This window comes from Neopelma chrysocephalum, unplaced genomic scaffold (genome assembly GCF_003984885.1).
Source record: "Neopelma chrysocephalum unplaced genomic scaffold, ASM398488v2 Primary Assembly neopelma1_139, whole genome shotgun sequence".
NCBI lineage: Eukaryota > Metazoa > Chordata > Aves > Passeriformes > Pipridae > Neopelma > Neopelma chrysocephalum.
In genome coordinates this window covers 3,193,991-3,214,487 of record NW_020897801.1, presented here as the reverse complement: position 1 = coordinate 3,214,487, position 20,497 = coordinate 3,193,991, and the positions used below count along the sequence as shown (strand labels likewise).

General features: G+C 38.1%; 2 protein-coding genes across 6 annotated transcripts in view; one reads left to right on the top strand and one right to left on the bottom strand.

The window, feature by feature from the left end:
- Positions 1–20,497, top strand: part of LOC113975546 (solute carrier organic anion transporter family member 1A2-like) — a 46,306-nt gene that overhangs the window by 8,648 nt on the left and 17,161 nt on the right. For 2 of the 5 annotated variants that reach the window (XM_027699700.1, XM_027699699.1), the window contains exon 2: positions 7,098–7,143. In XM_027699700.1, the coding sequence (XP_027555501.1) occupies positions 7,098–7,143 (46 nt within the window). Of the gene's footprint in view, positions 1–7,097; positions 7,144–17,591; positions 17,709–18,914; positions 19,171–20,278; positions 20,407–20,497 lie in introns of those variants that run through there. The other 3 variants (XM_027699704.1, XM_027699701.1, XM_027699703.1) reach the window with 3 other exon arrangements.
- Positions 1,683–6,202, bottom strand: IAPP (islet amyloid polypeptide). The gene is made up of 5 exons (XM_027699705.1): positions 5,836–6,202; positions 5,556–5,715; positions 5,058–5,154; positions 4,785–4,919; positions 1,683–2,155 (listed from the first exon to the last, which is right to left on the bottom strand). The coding sequence occupies exons 3-5, from the start codon at positions 5,135–5,137 to the stop codon at positions 1,972–1,974; spliced, it is 399 nt and encodes a 132-aa protein (XP_027555506.1). The 5' UTR covers positions 5,138–5,154; positions 5,556–5,715; positions 5,836–6,202; the 3' UTR covers positions 1,683–1,971.

Genomic DNA, 20,497 nt, shown 5'->3' with positions numbered 1-20,497 from the left:
ATTTGGAGTAGCTGTCTTTCTCCACCAAATTTCAGGACAGCACTGACAACTGGTGAGACAAAGAGCAGCTGGAGATAGGTGAGATGGTCACCTTCTGAGCTATTGATATCTCTCTTATCCCTCTCTGTGGTTTCACTGATTTAGATGAGTAGTAATTTTCAGTATTTGCCAAATACTACAACCAATATTAAACACATGTTAGTGTCAAATCCACCAGGTTCAGGAGTGCACAAGGCAGAAAATAATGTATCCAGTTCCACTGACCCTGTGCTTAGGCAGCCTGTGCTTTCTTGTGATTTGCCAAATGGGAACTGAAAGAGCAAAAGCTGGTGCATGAAGCATTGCAGGTATTTCAGGTCGGGATCAGCTTAGAAATCAGCATCCACTTACAGGGAAGGCTTCACTTGGTTACTCCTCTGTACAGTGTCACAGTGACACTTCAAAGCTGTCCTGTCACTTTCTCATTCATTTTCTGAAAAATAAATATTCTAGCTGGAAAACAAATTAAGCACACTATGGTTGTGTAACATAACTCAAAAGTAACTTGAATGGAAAGGATTTCAAGCTGGTAGAAATATTAGACAACTTTAATACCATATGAATGGTTTTCTCAATAAAAATCAGAATAAATATCCATTAGAACATTAATGAAAGTTGAAACTTTCCTCAATAAAGAGAGTAATCAGTAACACTTTTACAGCAGAAATTCTGTGCAGTAATTTTAATTCCCATGTACTATTTGTGAAATGAAGAGAATATGCCATTTAACATTAAACTTAGCAAAAATTTATCTATTTTGAGGTATATTTTATACCTCAAATACTGAAGGCAATTATTAAGATTTAATTTGCTTCTCCAGAACTAAGCTTCTGCTGAATGTTTTTCATAATTGGACAATAATGTTTTTCAGATGATAGTGAGGCCTTCAGTGAGAAAATGATAGATAAAACAACCATTGCTGTGATACAGGGTGTAATCTCTTTTGAAGTTTGCTTAGCAATTTAAAGGAACAAACACATTTTTTAAGCCTGCACAGATACTGGGCTGGGGTAGAAAAAAATAACACTGTCAAATTTTCATTCGGGTCTGCCAATCTCTAAAATAGTTTTCTCGAATTTTGGTAGCAATATAAATATGCCAGCGCACAAATTTACCCTGTTCCTCTGATACCTTTTGATGTTATAACTGCTCATGGGTTTTGTCTCTTCCCTTTGTCGCTCTAGTTCAAGGAAAGGAATACCCAAGGACAGGAGTTTCTGCTGGATTGTTAACTGAGTTTTCTGGTATTCATATCTAAAAGCTCATTATTCTCATCACCCTGCTCGGTAGTTACAGATGTCTGTGCTGCAAGACCACTTCTACTTGCTCAGTGCATGTTAGAGTGGAAAGAGACCAGTCAGAGAACTGCATAATCATAGGATTATGGTGCACAATGCAGCCATCTTGTCTCATCTAATTGTTCCTTCAGTTGTGCAGAACAAGATGCTGCAGATGTTTCAAACCCAGAAGATTCTTCTGTTTTACTTTCATTAGGACATAACTTTTGCTAGCATTCTGATATTTGCTGTTCTTTAATTAAGATGATTTTTTTTCTCTTACCAAACTGTGACTATAAAGACATACACATCATGGTTATGTTTTTCATCATTTTAATAATAATAATAATAATAAAAAAGCCCCTGTTGCAATTACTTTTCCATTTATTATCATGATAGATATATTTATTTTTTTACAACAGAATTTGACAAGCAGGTTTCTGGAATTCTTAATGGAGTTGAAAGGATAACCTATGCATGTCCTTGTGCATGCATAGTGAAATGGTGAACATAAATCACGTACCCACACACACACACACAGAAAACAAGGCACTGTTAAGACTGTACAAGTAATAAATGACCAAGAGGTTATTGATACATTAAAATCTGAGCTCCTAATGAAAACTGTATCGGTAGCCACCTTAACACCCTAAAGCTATGCATCTTTTGGGGATTCTCTGCTTAATAGCCCTTCAATGTCCCTCTTTCCATACGTGTTGGACCCCACATTTGTAGGCGAATAAATTGCTCCGATGCTGTTGCTGGAACGAACCAAAAAGTCGGCCAAGCGCTGTGTCACGCACGTAGCAGTGTTGCATTTCCGCTTCTCCAGGTGGTGACTACCCAAGGTGAGACAAAAAGAGCCAAGATTAAGTCAAATGATGAGCAATAGGGAGTGTGCCACTGCTAATAGTCACTTGAGCTGTGCTAATGTGGGAGTTCTTTTAAGATGTGCACAAATACAGGAACATTACAATCTTCCCACCACCTACTTTGTGCCTGAAAAAAAATTCTTGCGCTGTATCTATTATCAGTTTTAATGGTGGGGGTTATTTAAATGCAGAGACCTCAACAGTCATATGTCGTTTTTTATTGATATTCTGCATAGCAGTTTGTGACATCTAGAAAACCTGTAATGATAGTATAGATTATACACTAAGTGAAAGCAATGACTAAATGTTTAACTTCAAGCTGAACTTCTAAATCTATTTAGAGCTTTTGCTGATATCATGAGGATTACTAACATAATGACAGGCACTAACATTTATTTAGGTCTCTTGTTACCACAGAGTCATATCCCGCTCTCACTGAAGTGAATGGTGATATTCCAGTCCACATCAAATGGAATGAGCCCAAAGACTCTTTCTCCCAGTTGCACCACACATTATGAGAGGTGGCAGGCGTTGCCAGCTTCTGCCAACCTCAGTACCACTTAAAATGGTCCTTAGCTCTGTCTCTCTACCACTCAGCTCTGACTAAACAGAGATTTCATCATTACCAAAAAGCTGCCACATCTTTGTTGAAAACACCAGCAATTTGAAAGTGCTGTAGTGGTAGGAGATAATGATTTGCTAGATGATACTTTAAAGAGTGTCTGTGGAAGGATCCATATCTACAAATAGGTGAACCAATAGACCATTTACAGAACCCCATGTAAAACTTATATAGCATGAGATTATTACTTTTTTTTTAAATCACAATAAAACTACTAGCTTGAGAGAGCTTGGGTTTTCAACTTTGTTTCTTTGACCACTATGTTGCTCCTTCAGACAGAAATGCTTGCTGAGATTGTCTGTTGAGTTATTGTTAATTTTCTTGAACTTCTTCATGCTGATGTAGAGTTAGACACCAATTTACAGCAAAAATTCAGTGTGAAGAGTGACACTTTCCCAGTTTGAAACTCAGCAGTTAGCAATGAGTTCCTTTTCCTATTGAATATTACATGTTATCTAAAATGTTATGTAGCCTTTTAAAGTTATTTGTATTGATCTAAGAATCCAAATGGAATAGCAATTGTGAGAAAAATGTCTATATTACTGGTTCTTCATCGGTAGATAGGCAGCAATTTCTAAGCAATTAATATTTTAAATATGTAGTTGTACTTAAATGAAATGGTTGGATAGGGCTTTATTTAGCTTCCCTTAGATTTTCATGGGTACTTCTATTGATTTTAAGAGTTTAAGCAAGTCCTTAACATAGGAGGTTCAAACGGCAGCTGGTTCTTATGGAGATCCTGATTTGTTTGGGGAGGCAGAATTCACTTTTTCATTAAAGGTACAAAATCAGGTCCTGGTACTCCAAGTGTAAAACTCCAACCCTTACAGAAAGCTGCTAGGTTTCTTTCTCATGTGTAGCCTGACTGAACCTACTGTACCTGTCAGCTCTCTGATCTGTAACCCTTAAATGAATAAGTGCTTTGATGAGACAGTTCACCCAGTGAGATACTGTCCAAGGCTCCAAAAAAGCAGATAAGGCATCCCAGGCTCAGAAAGGTGATGCCTTGTCTTTGAATATTACAGTTATTTTTGTTGTTTTGTTGTTTGGGGTTTATTTATTTTTATTTTTTTAAAGTGATAGCTGTAAAAATATGAGAAATTAATCACTATTATAACATATTTTGGAAGATAACAGAGTTGTCATATAATAATATTTTAAAATATATATTCAAAGAGAAAGGCACAGGCAACTTTGTAGACATGTGTATTTACTGAAACTATCCATAGCAGAATTGTCATTGAAAGAAATTCAATCAAAAGCCTGACAAAACTAGAGGAACTTGAAGGTCTGTTCCAACCTTGATGATTCTGTGAATAGTTGAGTGCTGCTTCTCTTTAAGTACGAACTACAAATATTTCTTGAAATTTTTTTTATTCATTAAAAAGTTACCTGAAACTGGATTTATGAATTTATAAATATGAATGCATTTCAGACAAATGCTATCATATCAATTGCTTCTTTTCCTTCTTCCCATGAATAAATTGATATCTAAATCTGTAATGAAAAATTACTTCCAGGAGACAGTTATGTTATAAAACAATTCCATTCTAGCAGAGCATTAGTATGAAGAAGGATATATTTTCTTTTTTTCCCCCTTCAGGCTTGGAAATGTGAGAGATTTTTAAAAAAAGGAGACACTTTCCAAATATGCCTTTCTTCTCGAGGTATTGTAGTATTTGTAACCTTTGTAATTCATAAAAGCATTATAATTGTAAAGGGATTAAAAGATCTGCAACTTTTGTCTCTGGATTTCACTTTCTCCCCTGAATGCCCTAATCTTACGCCTACAGAAAAGCTGATCTTTATGCTTACAGAAAAGCTCTATTTACTAGAAGAAGGATATTTTACTCTCTTTTTGAGAATAAACAGCAGAGACGAAGAGTCTCAAGTAATAGGATATCACTGGCACAAAGTTTACTTCATAATTTAATCCTGTCTGATATGACTAGAAGAAACAAGGAAAATCAATACCTTCTTGTCTTTGCTGCTGGTTGTTCTGGCATTTCCTCACTAAGTCCTGAGAGTGTATTCTGTGACATTACTGGCAATATCCATCCTTGTCTCTTAGAAGTACCATCAGACAGATCATCAGCCACAGACAGTAATCTTTAAACAACAACAAAATACCCAGTGAAATTGAGTAGCTCTATTTTTGCTCACATTATTTGAGACACGAAAGCAAAAGCAGTTCATGCAATAACCTTTTTCCCTAAAAAGAAATATACATGATTATTTATTACTCACTTCTCAATAGGTGTAGCTTCCAAACAGCTCAGAGTGACAGAAAGTGCAATGAAGAAAACGGACAGCTTTAGGTTGCACATCTTTCCTTCCAAACTTTCTGAAAAGAATAATGATTCAAAACTGAAAGCAAACCCAAATACTTCTCAGCACATCCTATTACTGATTCCCATTCTGTCCTAAATCAACAGCAGCTAGTCTTTTTCACAGACTAGAGTGAAAAAATGATCCCCCTAAGTTTAGTGACACAATGCAGTTTAGGACAGATAGCTCTCAGCAGTAAATGCTCATTTTCCATCTAGTAGTTTCAATCCTACCCCTCATCTCCGGTTTGCATTTCCTGACATATCCCATCTCAAATACTGGTCCTGGGTGCAGTTTCCCTTGTAGGTGTCTTAGCCTTTTCCTGAAAAATGCTCTTGGTTAATAATGAGGGATATTTTGCTTTCCTGAAAGCACATCTGTTGCACTGCATCTAGAGAAAAAAGGGAAATTGTTTACCTTTTTGTGGTCACGGATCTAACTGGAGGAGCCCGTCTGTGTTAGCAAGAAGGGTGCATGCAACAATTCCACGCTTGCATCTAGCTCTGGAGTATTCTTTTCCCTCTTCCTTGCTGACAAGTAGTATGGCTCTTATATATCCTTCACACCTTTCTCAGCTCTGACATCAGGCAGAACAGAGAGACTGTCGTTAATTCCAATCCCTATAGACAGAAAGTGCCCCAGAGAGGAGCAGAGGCAGGTGGGTCATTATTTTGTTAGTACATCAGTAAATATTCACCTGGTATGTGCAGGATGCCCTCGTGAAGGTGCTGTAATAGCATATTGCACATCCGAAATGTAGCCCCAGCTTTACGGTTCTGATAAGATGCTGAGGTAATATTCCCTGTGGGTGTTTTTGAGGGCTAAATAAGGTAACAGAAGTCACAAAGAAAGCCAGAGCAAATGAAACACCAGATCACTGGTAACTGAAATAGAAGAAAACAGATATCTGAGGAAAGATGGAGAAGTTAAAGTTGTGGAGGTTTGTTGTAGAAGTGTATAGATCAAACAGGAAAAGTGTCTGGAGGGATATAAGCTGTGTGAGGAGTAAGAAAAGAGTGAAAATTTTTTTAAATTGACAGATAGGGTTATCATTCAGGGTAACACGGTAGAAATCACGTACATTTTTCAGTCAAGTATAAATGTGAATGGAAATTCTGTCACTATTCATGTAAAATCTCACGTTTTACAAAGACTGGTAGATGTCATGCATGCATAAAAATTGAGTCAATTAATATTTTTAAGAAGGCAAAACTAGGATGAAAAAGCCAGAAAATGTCAGAATAAAGACCACCTGTGCAAATTTGTTTCTCTAGTGTGCACAGAGAACAGTGCACAGCTTTTAATAGACTAAATCCAGTATTAATAAATTATCTGATTGCAGATTTCCAAGACACAGATTAGAACCATTTTCCCCGGATTTCAGTGGGAAATAGGTAAATCATGGTGGTTTGGTTTCTTTTTTTTCCTCTTCTCCTTAGTTTATGTTAGGTGCCCCAACGCCTTTGGAAAACAGGTTTTTAATTATCTGTGGTGGTCAAGATGCTGGCACAAAAGCTCAGGCAGAGTTTTCTGGGATAAGAAGTTACCGTGTGCATCTCTTCTATCCCAAAGAACACAAATTAGTTCAGAACTGCTTCAATGCCAAGTCCATTGCCTTAACTGAAACTCCCCTTCTTTGTTGGTTTAGTCTGTAACATCAGATTTTCATTGAAATGGCTAAAGTTCCAGTGTTGGCTCACTTCAGGCATCAGTGCTACTTGAGTTGAATACAGAAGGAATATTTAGCTGGGATAGTAGCCTCTTAACTTGATTACAACAGTTCGTCTGCAAATAAGACTCTAGAAAGTTACAAAATGTTTTGTTGGCTGTTGTAGTTGTTTATTTGGGGTTTTGTGTGTGTGTGTTGTGAGTTCTATTTTTTTTTCTTATAAGGAATGTTACTTCTGGATATTTTGCTCTCTGTTTTTAATGATATGATCCTATACTTCTTTTTGCCAGGTTCCTGCTACCCCTCCTCTGGATGGAAAGTCCCAGTGTAAGAGAAGTAAGTACAGTGTTTTATCTTCACCATGACAGTAAGTTCGGTGCAACATCTGAAACAAGTTTATCTCTCCAAAGTCTCACTGTAGCATTTGACTACAACGAAATAATATTGTGGTGTTATTTTCAGTGTAGCAATGTCACTCCTATGAAATGAGGGCAGGATTAAACCCATTTTACAGAGAGACAATCGTGCTGAGAAACAACTAGACAGATAATCTGGCTGGTGATTGACACCAGTCAATATTCAGTGCTTGAATATTGAACTCGAAAATGTCTTGCTGCACTTTTTCTGGGGTGAAAAGAGATCCGTGTCCCACTGACACTCAGTAGTGGTATGTGTGCTCAGCTCTTGTGAAAGATGTTTGAAATCCTGAAAAGCAATGGATTGATCAGTATGCATTTAAGATTTTAAAAGTTTGAACAGAATATTCAGAATCTTTTATTTTTTTAAGGCATCTGAGTGGTTGCTGTGTCAAGCTTGAATCAAGCTACGGGTTGACACAAGAAAAGTGAAACAGCCTTTTCAAAGAAATATTGGTCCCAAATTTTGATTCTAGCTGTCCTGCAAGTGGCCTTGGGGGGAACCACTAGTGCTTTGAGAGAAGAAGAGAAAGGCTGATTCTTGATTGCACTGTAGAAATGAAACTAGGCTCATGGTGTCCCAGGATCATTGCCAGCCTCCTGGGCCACACAGCGTCTTGGCAGCATCAGCAAGAAGTCTATCCAGCAATTAGTCAGATGTACCATTAACAAACTTACAGCTTCTGTTACAAGTTGTCTTATGCAGGAGTAGTGTTTTCCTACACAAACAGAAATGGAATGTGAAATTGTGGAGTCTCTTTGACAGCAGAACAATTCATAACTCAAATTTCAAGATGCTGGTACTAAATTAATGTGCAGTTAGTACCATTCAGTGAGTGGCTACAAAACTATTTTTACCACTGACAAAGTTCTGTAACCTTGAGTTTAGAAAAACAACTATATTACTGTGCAAAACAATTGTTACCAACCTAAGAAAAAAAAAAAATCAAGTATTCTCCTTAAAGAAACCCGTGACCAATTCTACTCTGAGTAGTTACATACTCATTTTTATATCGGGGTTTAAGTGTGTATGAAAAGACTTGTCTGAAGTATTGTGCCTGTATGAGGGTTAGGGGACACCAGAGATGAAACTTAAAAAACAATCCAGAAGATATGGTATGCCAGTGCCCTGCTGTCTTCTGGAAACTACCCACATGAACGTCTGGAGTTGCAAAATGATGACCGAGCAGCAGACACCCACCTATGTCTGCTGCTCTTGTACACTGGGGACTGGGATTTATCTGACTAAATGTGAGATGAATAGAGAGACCATTCTAGTGATTGTTTCTATTGCAGAACTCTAAAATAGCTTAGATGATTAGTGCCTGTTTCTTCTTTTTGCCTATAAAAACAGCCCCGGGTGACTCGCTCAGGTGTAGATGTTTACACTGTGGGTGTCTAAACGTGTGTGAAATGAATTCCATCAGGGGTGCTTTAACTCCCTTATGTGCTCAGTGCCTGAGATTTAAGGTTGTCTCCCTCTTTCTCATATTTACCTTTTTCTTAGGCTATTCTTGACACCTGCTGGACAGCTGGTTCCCACTTTTAATGGCTGCTTTTCAATTCCTGAGTTTTACATTTGCTTAATAACATTAATAACACACATTAAGACTTTTGGTAATGGATATATCTCTCCCATTTGTGAGAGTGACAAAGAACCATATTACATGTTGCTTGCACTTTACCAGCTGCTGTACAGCTGTGTAAGGCAGATGTCTCCAGGAAATTACATTGTTGCTCAGTTACCAGGAACTAGAAGTGTGTGACTATCTCATGGTTTAGTTTGTCTGTTGTATCAAAAAAGAAAAGGAAAAGCTATAGACGTTAACTTCAATGGGCTTATTTCGATTTTTTGAATAAACCAGAAATCATAACAGCAGCATTAATATACATCAGTGTAAATATTACCTATAATGAAACAGAATGGTGTGTGTCTCACAGCCTGTAGCTGTTATATGAGTTCAGCATGTTTCATGGGCACTGACAAGATTTTTTCATGTTTATAGCAATTTCATTAGCCTTTATTAGCCTTTGACTCCTTCTAAATTAAGCTGCAAACCAAAAGTAAAGTATAAAAGTGTAAAAAAGAGGTTTCGTTGATAGTGTCAGCACCTCTGAAAAAGTCAAAGTGCCTTGTGTTCGAATAGCCAAATCTGAAATTAGAGGAGTAAATCAAGTCCCTGAACAGAGTTTTCTGCTATCATTTTATATGTCCTAGAATATCCAGTACTGACATTCCTGAACCTGGCTAGCACTGTTGTAGCAACTGCAAACTAGGTAGAATATTAGAGAGAGTCTAAAATTACACTAGACACTTATAATTAGGAACCTTGATTGTTCCCTAAATTTTTACATTTGGATGCCAAAGTCTGAAAATTTGGGCTATAATACTCTCTCTCCAGTATTTCTTGCTTGGTGGTATGTTGGTGAAGACTACAATGTTTGTGCTTTCTGGTGCATGGAGTTGTAATTGTATCTGCTTTGTTCAAATAGTGTTTTACCAAATAAGCTTTTGCTAGCACAACTTTCTTTGTTACTCCTATTCAGTGTGGGCCATTTCAGTGCTGACAAAAATACAAACAGCTCTTCTTGTTGATCCCAAAATTGATTATTAAGCCTGTGGAAGCAATATGTAAGAAGCAGCAGAGAGGTAAGAGAAGGAAAGTTAATAATTTCTTTAGCAGTGGAAAAAACAGATGATTCAGAAATGAAGAGTGACCATCCATGGAATTGACTAGGAAATGGAAAAAAGTAATTTGGATAGTTAGCAATATTTTAAAACTACTTTTATGATGTATTATATTAGTCAGCTCACACCACTGACAGAACTATGACGTAGCCTCAAAGGACTATTGCTAATGATTGCTCTGAGAATGAGCTCAGCAGTCTGTGCTGAATCAGTTCCTATAGCTGGGAATCTCCCAAGCAAGAGAAATAAACTCCATGTTTAGATCAGCAAAGTCAGAATTGACAGATCAGTGATTGATGAGTTCTAGTTCCTAATGCCGTTCCTACTTACAGTTTATAGAGTTTTAATTGCATGGCTTCCACTGGCTTGCATCCAACAACTTACCTTTGAATACAACAAGAGGTTTAACTTCTAGATTTTCTTTCCCCCCCATCTTGCAACCTGCTTCAAGAAGCACAAGCAAAAGCAGAACTCCCTTTTGGTTAACAATGTCCCTTTCAAGGGATCTAGGCAGTGCTAATGGTAAATATGTCATATAAAGTAGTAGCAGTATTCTTCCTTTCTGGTAACCTAAGCCATCCATTGCTTCCTGCTATGGTAATTCTCTAAAGTCACTTTGTATAGGAATTAATGTATAAAAAGGTATTCAGGTTTCAAAGATATTGCTGTGATTTATACATGCCACTACTACAGTAGTATATAGAGTCCTCTAACACGTGTAGTACTCACATGTGCACTTCAAAGAAGAGCAAAGGATCTTGCTAAAAGCAAGGTTTGGCACTTCCTTGAGTGCTTCCCTGCGGAGCCAGTGCAGTGTAAATTTGCATCCCTGTTCACTGCATAGGTGTCTCCTTATGGAAGAGTCTGGAGTGACTATATTGAATTGTAGAATCATAGAATGGTTTGAGTTGGAAGGGACCTCAGAGACCATCTAGTTCCTACCCTGCTGCCATGTGCAGGGACACCTTTCACTAGACCAGGTTGCTCAGAGCCCCATCCAGCCTGGTCTTGAACACTTCCAAGGATGAGGCATCCACAACTTCTCTGGGCAACCTGTTCCAGTGCCTCACCACCCTCACAGTAAAGAGTTTCTTCCCAGTAACTAATTAAAACTCATTCTCTGTCAGTTTGAAGACATTCTCCCTTGCCCTGTCACTCCATGCCCGTGTAGAAAGTCCCTCTCCATCTTCCTTTCAGGCTCCCTTCAGGTACTGCAAGGCCACAGTTAGGTCACCCCAAAGCTACTGAATGTTCAGAATAAAGTCTCCCTCAATGCTCCTGTTAGGGGAAAAATGATTAAGGAATTAGGTATGTGTAGAAGTGCTGTTTCTGATTTACTGAGTGTAACTGTGAGAATTCTCCATCCCTTTTTCCCCACCCCAGCATCTTGTAAAGAGCACAGACATCTATAGAAGGTACAGTGAGACCGGGAACCACTCTCCATGCTCCCCAGACTTATTTCACTGGAGGTGAATCCCTAGTAAACATGGGACAAATGGAACCATTCTCTTGTAAGAGAAACCCTGGTTTTCAAAAGAATCCTATACTGAATCATGTCAGCCCTTCTTATCTGATCCAGAGCATAAATTTTAACTAACTTTCCTTTTAAATTATCTCACTTTAAATAATCAGACTTTTTTCTTCCCCCTTCTCACCCCCCCCCATCTTTTGCAAAGTGCAGCAAGAGAATGACAATCTGGCTTTGTCTTGAAACACTCTGAGTCTTTCAGATGATGCTGTCTTGACAGTTCTGCTATTAATAGTAGCATTTTCTCTGCTGTTTTAAAAGGAGAGTTGTGCTAAACTGAGAATCAGTCATGTTCGTAATTATTTTTCACTAAGGGCAAATGCAGTCTACTCGCTTACGTAGGAGAATCTACGTTGAAAATACCATGAAATATAAATTATTTATTGCATGTCATCACATGTAGCTGCAAAATAAGATAGCTCTTCTTCAAAAAGAAGTGCAGTAGGGCTGAATTTACAGTATGCTTGAATTGTTGTATGTGTGAGTGCAAGACCTGACCTTTTCATCCTACTTGGAGTTGAGAAAAGACTTTGATAATCACAAGGAACATGAATCAGTACGTGAAATTGTCTCTCTACTGTAAGAAGCCATTAAAAATTCATTAGAAGTTCAGCATATGCATCTGAAAAAATATACTGGATTTTTGGTCTATTATGGTAGTGTTTTTTATGCCAAATATTGATGTTTCCATCCATTTAGCAACAAATCCACTGATAAGCTGAGCTTATCCTTGATAACAGAAATCAAGAATGGTATGGAAAAGTCAGCATTTAAATGTGAGCTCTCACAAACATTTTAGGAGTTACAAGTGAGGTGGCTGGTTCAAAACATGGTGTTTTTTGCAACAAACTGTTATTGAATGAAATACCCAGTAAAAAATTGAAAGAACTGTATTATTGCAAGGGAGGAAAAAAAAGGCACTGGAATGTGTTAGTCACTAACATACTGAAATGATTTCATATTAACACATATTGTGCCAATGGATGGTAAAGTTTTAATGGGACAAAGCTGAGCAGTCATCTTATCAAAGCATTTGATGTAGAAAAGAGCCTTGTGAAGAGCAGCAGACAAGCACATACTTCAGGACAAGTGTCTTAAATCCTTAGGTTTTGAATATGTACTGTTTATTTAAAATGGATACCTGAAACTCTGCTTTTAATTTCAGAGAATTTTTTGTTACATAAACTATTGTTTGCATAGGTGGTCTTTTTTTTTTTCTTTTTCTTGATTTACAGGATTCCTGCACATTTCCACTCTGGCTGCTGACTATGATTCTAGTGGCTGTAGGCTTGATTTTGTTAGTTTTCACAGAGGCCCTGTACCCCTTCCTGGTGCATTCCCATGGGCTGCAAATGGCTGGTTTAATTTCAGAGAGCTATCACATTGCCACAGCGTTCATACTTATTGGTGTTGTGTTAAAAAATGGAGAATGTTAGCAATGTCATATATAATTTCATATCAGAAGGACATTTCATATAATTCCATGTAAATGAGGACTTAACACACTCTAAAATTATTTTATAAGCAGTCATAATCTTCATGGTGTTATGGGTCACTACAGCCCACTGCTTTAAGTCATATACCATCCTGTTGCCTTTTATAATACTCATAATAGTTTGTAGATGTTGAATAAGCAACTGTTGAAAGAACCATAAAAAGTATCAGCGTAGAGGTAAGGTATTGTTTGTCAGAAAGTCTTAAATGTACACTGTTATTTAAAGTACTTTAATTTTCATTGTCAAAAGAGGATGCATATTTCATTCAACTTAAACCTTTCTGAGAAAGAGCATCAGTTTTGGAGGATTCTGTTAAAACTTCCTATTTTTAAAAATGAGATGTTTATATCTAGAAAGCCCCTTGCTCACAGGTATGTGCGTAGGTATGTGCCTGATTCCCAAAAGATCCTCGAGATTCCTCTCAGATGTTTCACCTTTCAGGATCAAGCTTTTTTAGGCAAGACCACTATGTAAAGTGTGCTTAGAGAGGCCAGGTGTATCAGCTTTAGGCAGCTTCTAGTAACTGGTATCCAGCCTGATGATACCTCTGCACACAAAGCATATTATCACACATCAAAAACCTTGGGGACTTGATGAATAGTGAAAGCGAAATGCGATTGGGTTACATAAACCACTGATTGATGAATCATAGTTAATGTCATTTTTTTAGAGTAAAAGTCTCCAGAGAAACTCTGAAGCTTTGAACTGCCAGTCAACCTACAGCATATTCGTTGCTTTAAGTTTTCTGAAAGTGTGTTCATGAGACAATATGCCTTGTTAGTGGAAAGCTGACGACCTGATCTCACAACAAATCCCTTTGTACTTTAAAGAGGAGGTACTGCCCAAAAGTATATATTTAGGTTTTCAACCTTTTTTTTTTTTTTTTTTACGTAGATAATTTGTTCTGAAAAGCTGTTTTGACAATTGGAACGTTTATGTTTTCTAACATTTAAAACCAGAAGTTTGTGTAACAGAATGTCTTCCAGACTCCTAGCAAATTTTATGAAGAATAAAGGATTTTATGTCTTCATAAGGTTTGCCATGAGACTAGAAGACACGAATGTTTTGCAAAAACAAAAGCAGAGCCCCCAAATCCATACAAGTGCAAATCAATGTGCTAAACTGCTTTCTGAAGGGAGAAACTGTTGACAGTATCGCTGGTTTAAATAAATAAATCGTTATGAAAAGAGACAGTAATAATGTTTTGCACATAGGCAGTATTATCTCCAAGCTATGGATCTGAATGTTTGCTACAAACGACTTATGGATTTATTGTGTTACAGGTGAAAGAATTGAGATCAACATGAGTTAACAGAGATGTGTAGAGTCAATGGCAAAGTTGAGGATGGAAGACAGATCTGAATTTTTATTTATTTTGTAGCTGACACGTACTCTGTTGAGGTGAGAGGAAAGGAAATCTTACTGGAAAGTCAAACTACATCTGAATTCAGACTCAAAACAAGGAGAAAGTTTTGTACCTGTCTGTGTTTCTGCATATACAGAGGTAATAATCACCCTACTTTCTTTGTTAAATGCAGATAGATGCTTCCCTACCTAGTTTGAGTAGATCAAGGTCATATTTATTAGTCTCTTCACTGGCCGATATAATGAGACCTTATGGTTCCCCATGATTTACCTTAATCTGGTATAACCACTGCCAAAATAAATACATTTTTGATTAAAGGAGGATCAGTTAAATTATTATATATTGCTTTATTTTGCATCCTTCTTCTCTTTCTTTTGAGAGAGTAGGTTCCCAAAATATCTTGAAAAGGTGTTTTTTTTTTAATTTATGCAGGTGCTGTGACCCCTGTGAGCAGGTGAGAGAAAAATATTGTGAAAGAACCTATCTTGTGAGGTTTCTACACTCAGTGGTGCTGGTCTGTTTAAAGTTGAAATTTGCAGTGAAGCTCTTGGAGATCAGGGCACAGCCCTGAGAAGAAAATTCTGTGTTGCCCTCACAAGAAATTCTCCCCATTAGCCTCTATTTGACTGGAAGCTGCATGGCTGTTCAACTATCACAGCTGTGCCCTGCCAGAGAAGCAGATCTCAGGAGATACTACTGAGAAAAAAAAGTGGGTTTAGACATTGGATTGTGGTCCAGCTCTAAACTGATGGGGGAAATGACAGTGAACCTCCTCTGTGTCATGACATCCTTATCTGGGTTGCCATGCTACGTCCTATGAGATGTGCAACCCAAGACTGCTGCAGTGCTCAGTTCTGTGGAGATATTGTTCATATTTCCAGCTTTTCATGAATTAAACGTGATTGTTTACAACTGAGAAAGAGCTACTTAGTCCTTAGTGTTTTCAAAATAATGTATGGCATTTACAGTGAGGCCAGGAGTGCCTTCTGTGTTTTTGGTAGGTAACTCACCGCGGCATATAACATTTGGATTGGGACCAATAATTGTACTTTGCATTTTTCACTGAGAACTTTTACTGCTTTTCATAAGAACACTGTTTATCCCTTTGAATTTCCTGTGAGTTTGCATAAGCAATTGTAAGGGGGTCCTGACCTTAGGCTGGGAGCTGCTGGCTGACAGGCTTTTTAGTTCCTTGGCTGGGATGAGTAGATCTAGAACAACATGAGGAGAGAGAAGCAGGATAGGTGTCATCTGACCTGATTTTTATCTGTCTAAAAATTAGTTATCTAGTCTAAGCTAGCTCTCTAGAATTTCAAATCCAAGGGAAGGAATAAGCACCTCCAGAGACCATTTCCTCCTACTTATTTTAGACAGCTGTCTTAAAATGGGATAAATTGCTCTCTGGAAGTATATGACTCTAATGCCTATTGTGAGCATCTTCACTAAAACTACTTGCTAAGAATAGGGTATACCCTGGTTCTGTACAAATACTTGATGCTCTCGTGGTATTTTCCTTATGTTGAAGCAGTAGAATGATTAGAGCTATCTCTCAAACAAAAGCTAAGCAGACAGAAAAATATAGCTGTAGTCTCAGTTGCTCAGGCAAAATGCTGATAGTGAACTTGGTGAAAATATGGCCTTGAGGAATCCCATGGAGAAGATGGGAATTCAATATGCTAAGACATCAGAGACTCTCTATAAGCTTTGTTATCCATTAATTAATCACAACAGAGAACAATACTGAATTCCACATGTATTGAATTTTACATTAATTTATTGAATAGTCAGCTGCGCATTTGTAAACATATGTTAATTTCATATATCTGCTCCTCTTTTCTTCACAAGGTATTTAATTTGTTCATGTAGCCAATTATAAATCACTTAAACTGCATCTTAAAATAACCTCTGGGTTACTTTTTTCTGATGTGGAGGTAAGTATTTAAAGCGAATTGTTAAGTGCCTACTATAAGGTGGTGTTTATTTGGCTGGAAATTTTGATTTCCATTTTTTGTAATTCCTTTGCTGAGTCTGAATCTTCAGCCTTACTCACCCTAAGCTAAAATTATTGTTGAACAAAATAATGTTACAGAAACTGTGGAACTACACAGTCCTGTATGTGGAAACATATTTTCTACTTCTAATTAAACTGTAAAAACCAAATCCTAGTACAGATAGCCATCAGGTGAGATTTGGAGACCACCATGAGGAGAAAATGAAAGCAGTGCTATAGCTCTAACAAAATGCATTTTTTTCTGAGGGAGTATGAGGCTTTTCATATATTGGAAGCATGTTAACAGCTTTTTGCTTGAGAATTTTTCTAATGTGTGAGAACTGAGAAGACACTATATCAGAAATTTGAAATTATGAACTTTTATTATAAGATATAACAGGGGAAAACACCTCACTGCACGCTCTGGTGCAGCACTGAGTGGACCAGGATCCTCAGCCACCAATTGTCTGCAAGGCATCAGCAGAGTGCCTACAAAATGTTTTTCAGTAGAGTTGTAAATTTGTGAGGCAACACCACTGTGCAACAAAAATGCCAAGTATCTTGCTGGTTTGTTGTTTTTCCCTCCCAGCAACATAACCACACAGGGGACGTGGGAGTCCAGAGAGGATTTTCAGCAAGATTAGAGCTCCCTTGGAAAGCTGAGAAACACTGCCCTGGAAGTTGTGCTCAAAAGTCAGGCTTTCATTAATCCCAATCCCACCCTCACCACACATTTTAGACCTTGAATTTAGGTTATTTGTGTGCATTAGTAGTTATTTCTGTGAGGGAGACAAACGCAAGTGTCAACAAGAGACTTAAAGTCACAAATTAAACCTGTGTCAGCACCAATACTTGAAGGTGTATCTACTGATTCTTAGATGTGATGTCTAATGGATTTAATCAAAGTCAAATTATCTCATCTTGTCACATTAGATAGAACTATTTATGCTTGCTCAAAATAGTCTCTGATTTTGCAACACCCAGTAATCACTAACACAAACTCATTCCCCTCTTCCCTTTTGACCTTGTGTCACCCTTTGATAGGACACTGCCCAACCTGTAAATCTACGCACTTATGTGGACTCTTAAAATTCCTTTCTTGCTTGTGAGTGCTTTTGGATGTCTTCAGTGGGCTGGAGTGTCAGCAATTCATGCTCAGAGATCTGACACAGCTGTCAGATCTCGGTCATTTTTTTTGTTTTGGCAGGGAAGAGAAAGAGATGGGCTCAATTTTCCTTCTAAGAGCTCAGTCCATGTCTGTCACATCTGAGTACTCTAAAATTTACAGCTGAAACAATTTGGCAAAGACACAAATTTGGCAGTAGGTGGACTTGGGTTAATTTTCAACAATGTAGATTAAAAGTCAAAGTTCAAGTTGCGATATCAGTCATTTCTTGCAGAAACCTTTCCAAAACTGTAAGTACCTAATTGTTTTGCCATGAGAATATTTTCCTTTGTCTCAGTCTAACATTAGTGTAATTGCATTTGAGTAACAGTTTGAACTGTACCTAGTGAAACAAGATTTCAGAAAGCTTTTTGCAACTAGAAAAATAAATTAGGTAAAAACTCTGCCACTATAATTGTTCTCTGCATGGTTACCTCATGTGATTTTTAATCCTGTTTGTAAATAAAACAAGGATTTAGCAGTTTATCCATATGACTAAGCTGAGCCAAATGGAAGATGAATTTTACATTCAAAGCAGGATGTCCCCTTGGGACTCAGACAAAGCAACTTGCAGAACATTGCATCATAAACTTTTAAATCTAGATATTTGTGTGGTTTTGTCCTTTTTATTAGTTAGCTAAAGTGAAATGTGGTTTAAAACTATAAAAGATATTTATGGATTTGAGTGGGACAAATGGGTCCAAATTCCTGTCTCAGTGCTGACCTGCCTGCTGTTGTCATCTGCCTGAAACAAGCCTGTTGTGATCCACACAGGAAGTGTCTGGTTTGTTTTTAAGCCAACCTTGTTCAGCCCAAGGTACATGGGATGCTGTACATCACACAGCTGCTTTGTACCTCTGGCCTGTGCTGAACTGTCCACACTGTGTCTGTCAGTTCTTTGTGCACTTGGCAAAGTGGGTACCTTTCAGACACAAGTCTTCTCATCACCTCTCTGCCTTTCTGGGTGCCCGTGGAGATTTAGTCCAGTAGTGGAAGTGGCTGGAAGAGGCAGTTGTGGTGTCACTGCTGATTTCTTAGCCTGCCATAAATATGTCACCAACTCAGTGCAGAAGCAGAAGGAGGAATTTTACTGACCTCTGAAGTTTCAGTGAACTTTGAAGGCTTGTGAGTGGGATTCAAGAGTAGGTGTTTACATCACAGCTGGTAGGTCAGTCAGAACCTGAGGGCAAACTTCTGTGTAACTATACAGTTTTACCTGGCCTGTTCATATTCCTCAAGTGATTTGTTACAAAACTGTCACTCTGTGACTATCCTAGTAGCATAAGCTGTCTCTCCTCTTGCTGTTGGCTAAAAAGATATTGATGGTTATGCACTGAAGGAGATATTTTCCTTACAACTCTGCTGATCCTGGGAGTCCAGCTGTGTCCAGGGCTGGCCTGGGCAGCTCAGGTTAGGGCTTGAGACCACAAATATTTGAGGTGACATAACACATCACTGGTGCTCAGATGGATATGTTTTGCTCTCTATCCTTCCCTACTCTGCTTTTACCCCCACTTTCTCCTCTCTTCACCTGTTCTTGGCTCCACTTTCCTGCTCTTTTGCTTATGTGGGTCTGACACCTGTTGAACTGTTCAGTGGGTCAAATCAGCTCACTACCTGGAAAGCAATCTTTTTTCTGTATTAACTTTCTGCCTGTTTAATGAGTTAAAGAGGTTTGCAGATGAGTCTGAAGAGTCCAAGAGTGTGAGCAAGGTAAGCAACAGGAATGTACAACAGAGGGCATGCAGATGGGAGAAGGGAGTGGGAGCACTGTTGGTTCATCTTTAGGCACAGAAATGGTGGTTTAAGTTCTAACTTGGATTTAAAGTGTGGTGTAAATGCACCTGAGCTGAGTTATGCACCTACACTTCTCTGATAATCTAGGCTGTTAGTCTGTGCCAGTTTCAGTTCTATTTGACCAAGTGTGACTAAAAAAATATTATAAAGCTAGCAAAAACAATCTCAGGAACAAAGCTGGAAATAGTGATTCTGTCTATTTTGTTTTCCAATTCGTGATCTTAATAATTATCCCAGTAAAAAATGGATTGAGATGCACTTTTTTTTTCCTACCATAATTCATGCTTTGAGGGAAGGTATGAATAAGTAAAGGAAAACATGGCCTTTTTGTCCTCTGTAATTGTATGAGGAGCAGTTTCTGATTCACCAAGACAAACTTGGGCAGAGGTTGCTGGCTGGTATCTTGTAGCACCAGAAGAGTAAACCTGCAATTAGCCAGATGATGTTCCCTGTGTATGTTAGAGAAAAGCAGGGACTGGTATAATAAGGGAAAGAATCCCATTTCAAGCTCCTAGGAGCAGAAGAGAACAGACATGGGGGACTGCTGTGATGTTTTGGCATCACTGGTGGGCTCCACTCTGAGTAAGGCAGTATTTAGATAATGCATAAACGTTTCCCTGGGACATAAACTTCTATTCCAAATTGCAAAGAAGGTGCAAAGCTGTATAAGCACAGTTTAGTCCTGCGATTGAACACAGTTTGTGCAAGCATCTGTAAGCAAAGCAGAAATACAAACTATGTATATATCATAGTTAATTGTTTGAGATGCTGACCACCTACAACTAATTGTGGAGTGTTTCCAGGAATGCTGTAATAATGCATTACACTTTTAGAGACTGAAAATAGAGAAGGTAGCTATAAAAGGAGTTAATGCCCGTGAACTTGCTTGGAATCGAGTTAGTTAGGAAACACATTTGAGAGGATTAACATTGTTGTAGAAATTAATGTTTGAAGAGATTGACCGGGAGGGTGTTGGGTTGAAGAATGTGAAAGGCAATTCAGTCCTCTTGGTGGGCTTGTCAAGTTTGCTTCCCAACCATGGCTCCATGAAGTGGAAAACACAGCGAAGAGCAGGTGCTGCAAGATCACACTTGGAAAGTGTGTCCAAGACAAAAAAAGAGGAAATTAACCTGTATCCACCCTGACTATAAGGTAGGGCTCTGATTTGCCCTGGTTTTGTTCAGCTTACCCCATCAGGCAGCAGGGAACTGTATTGAATAACTTGATTTAATGAAGTCTTCTT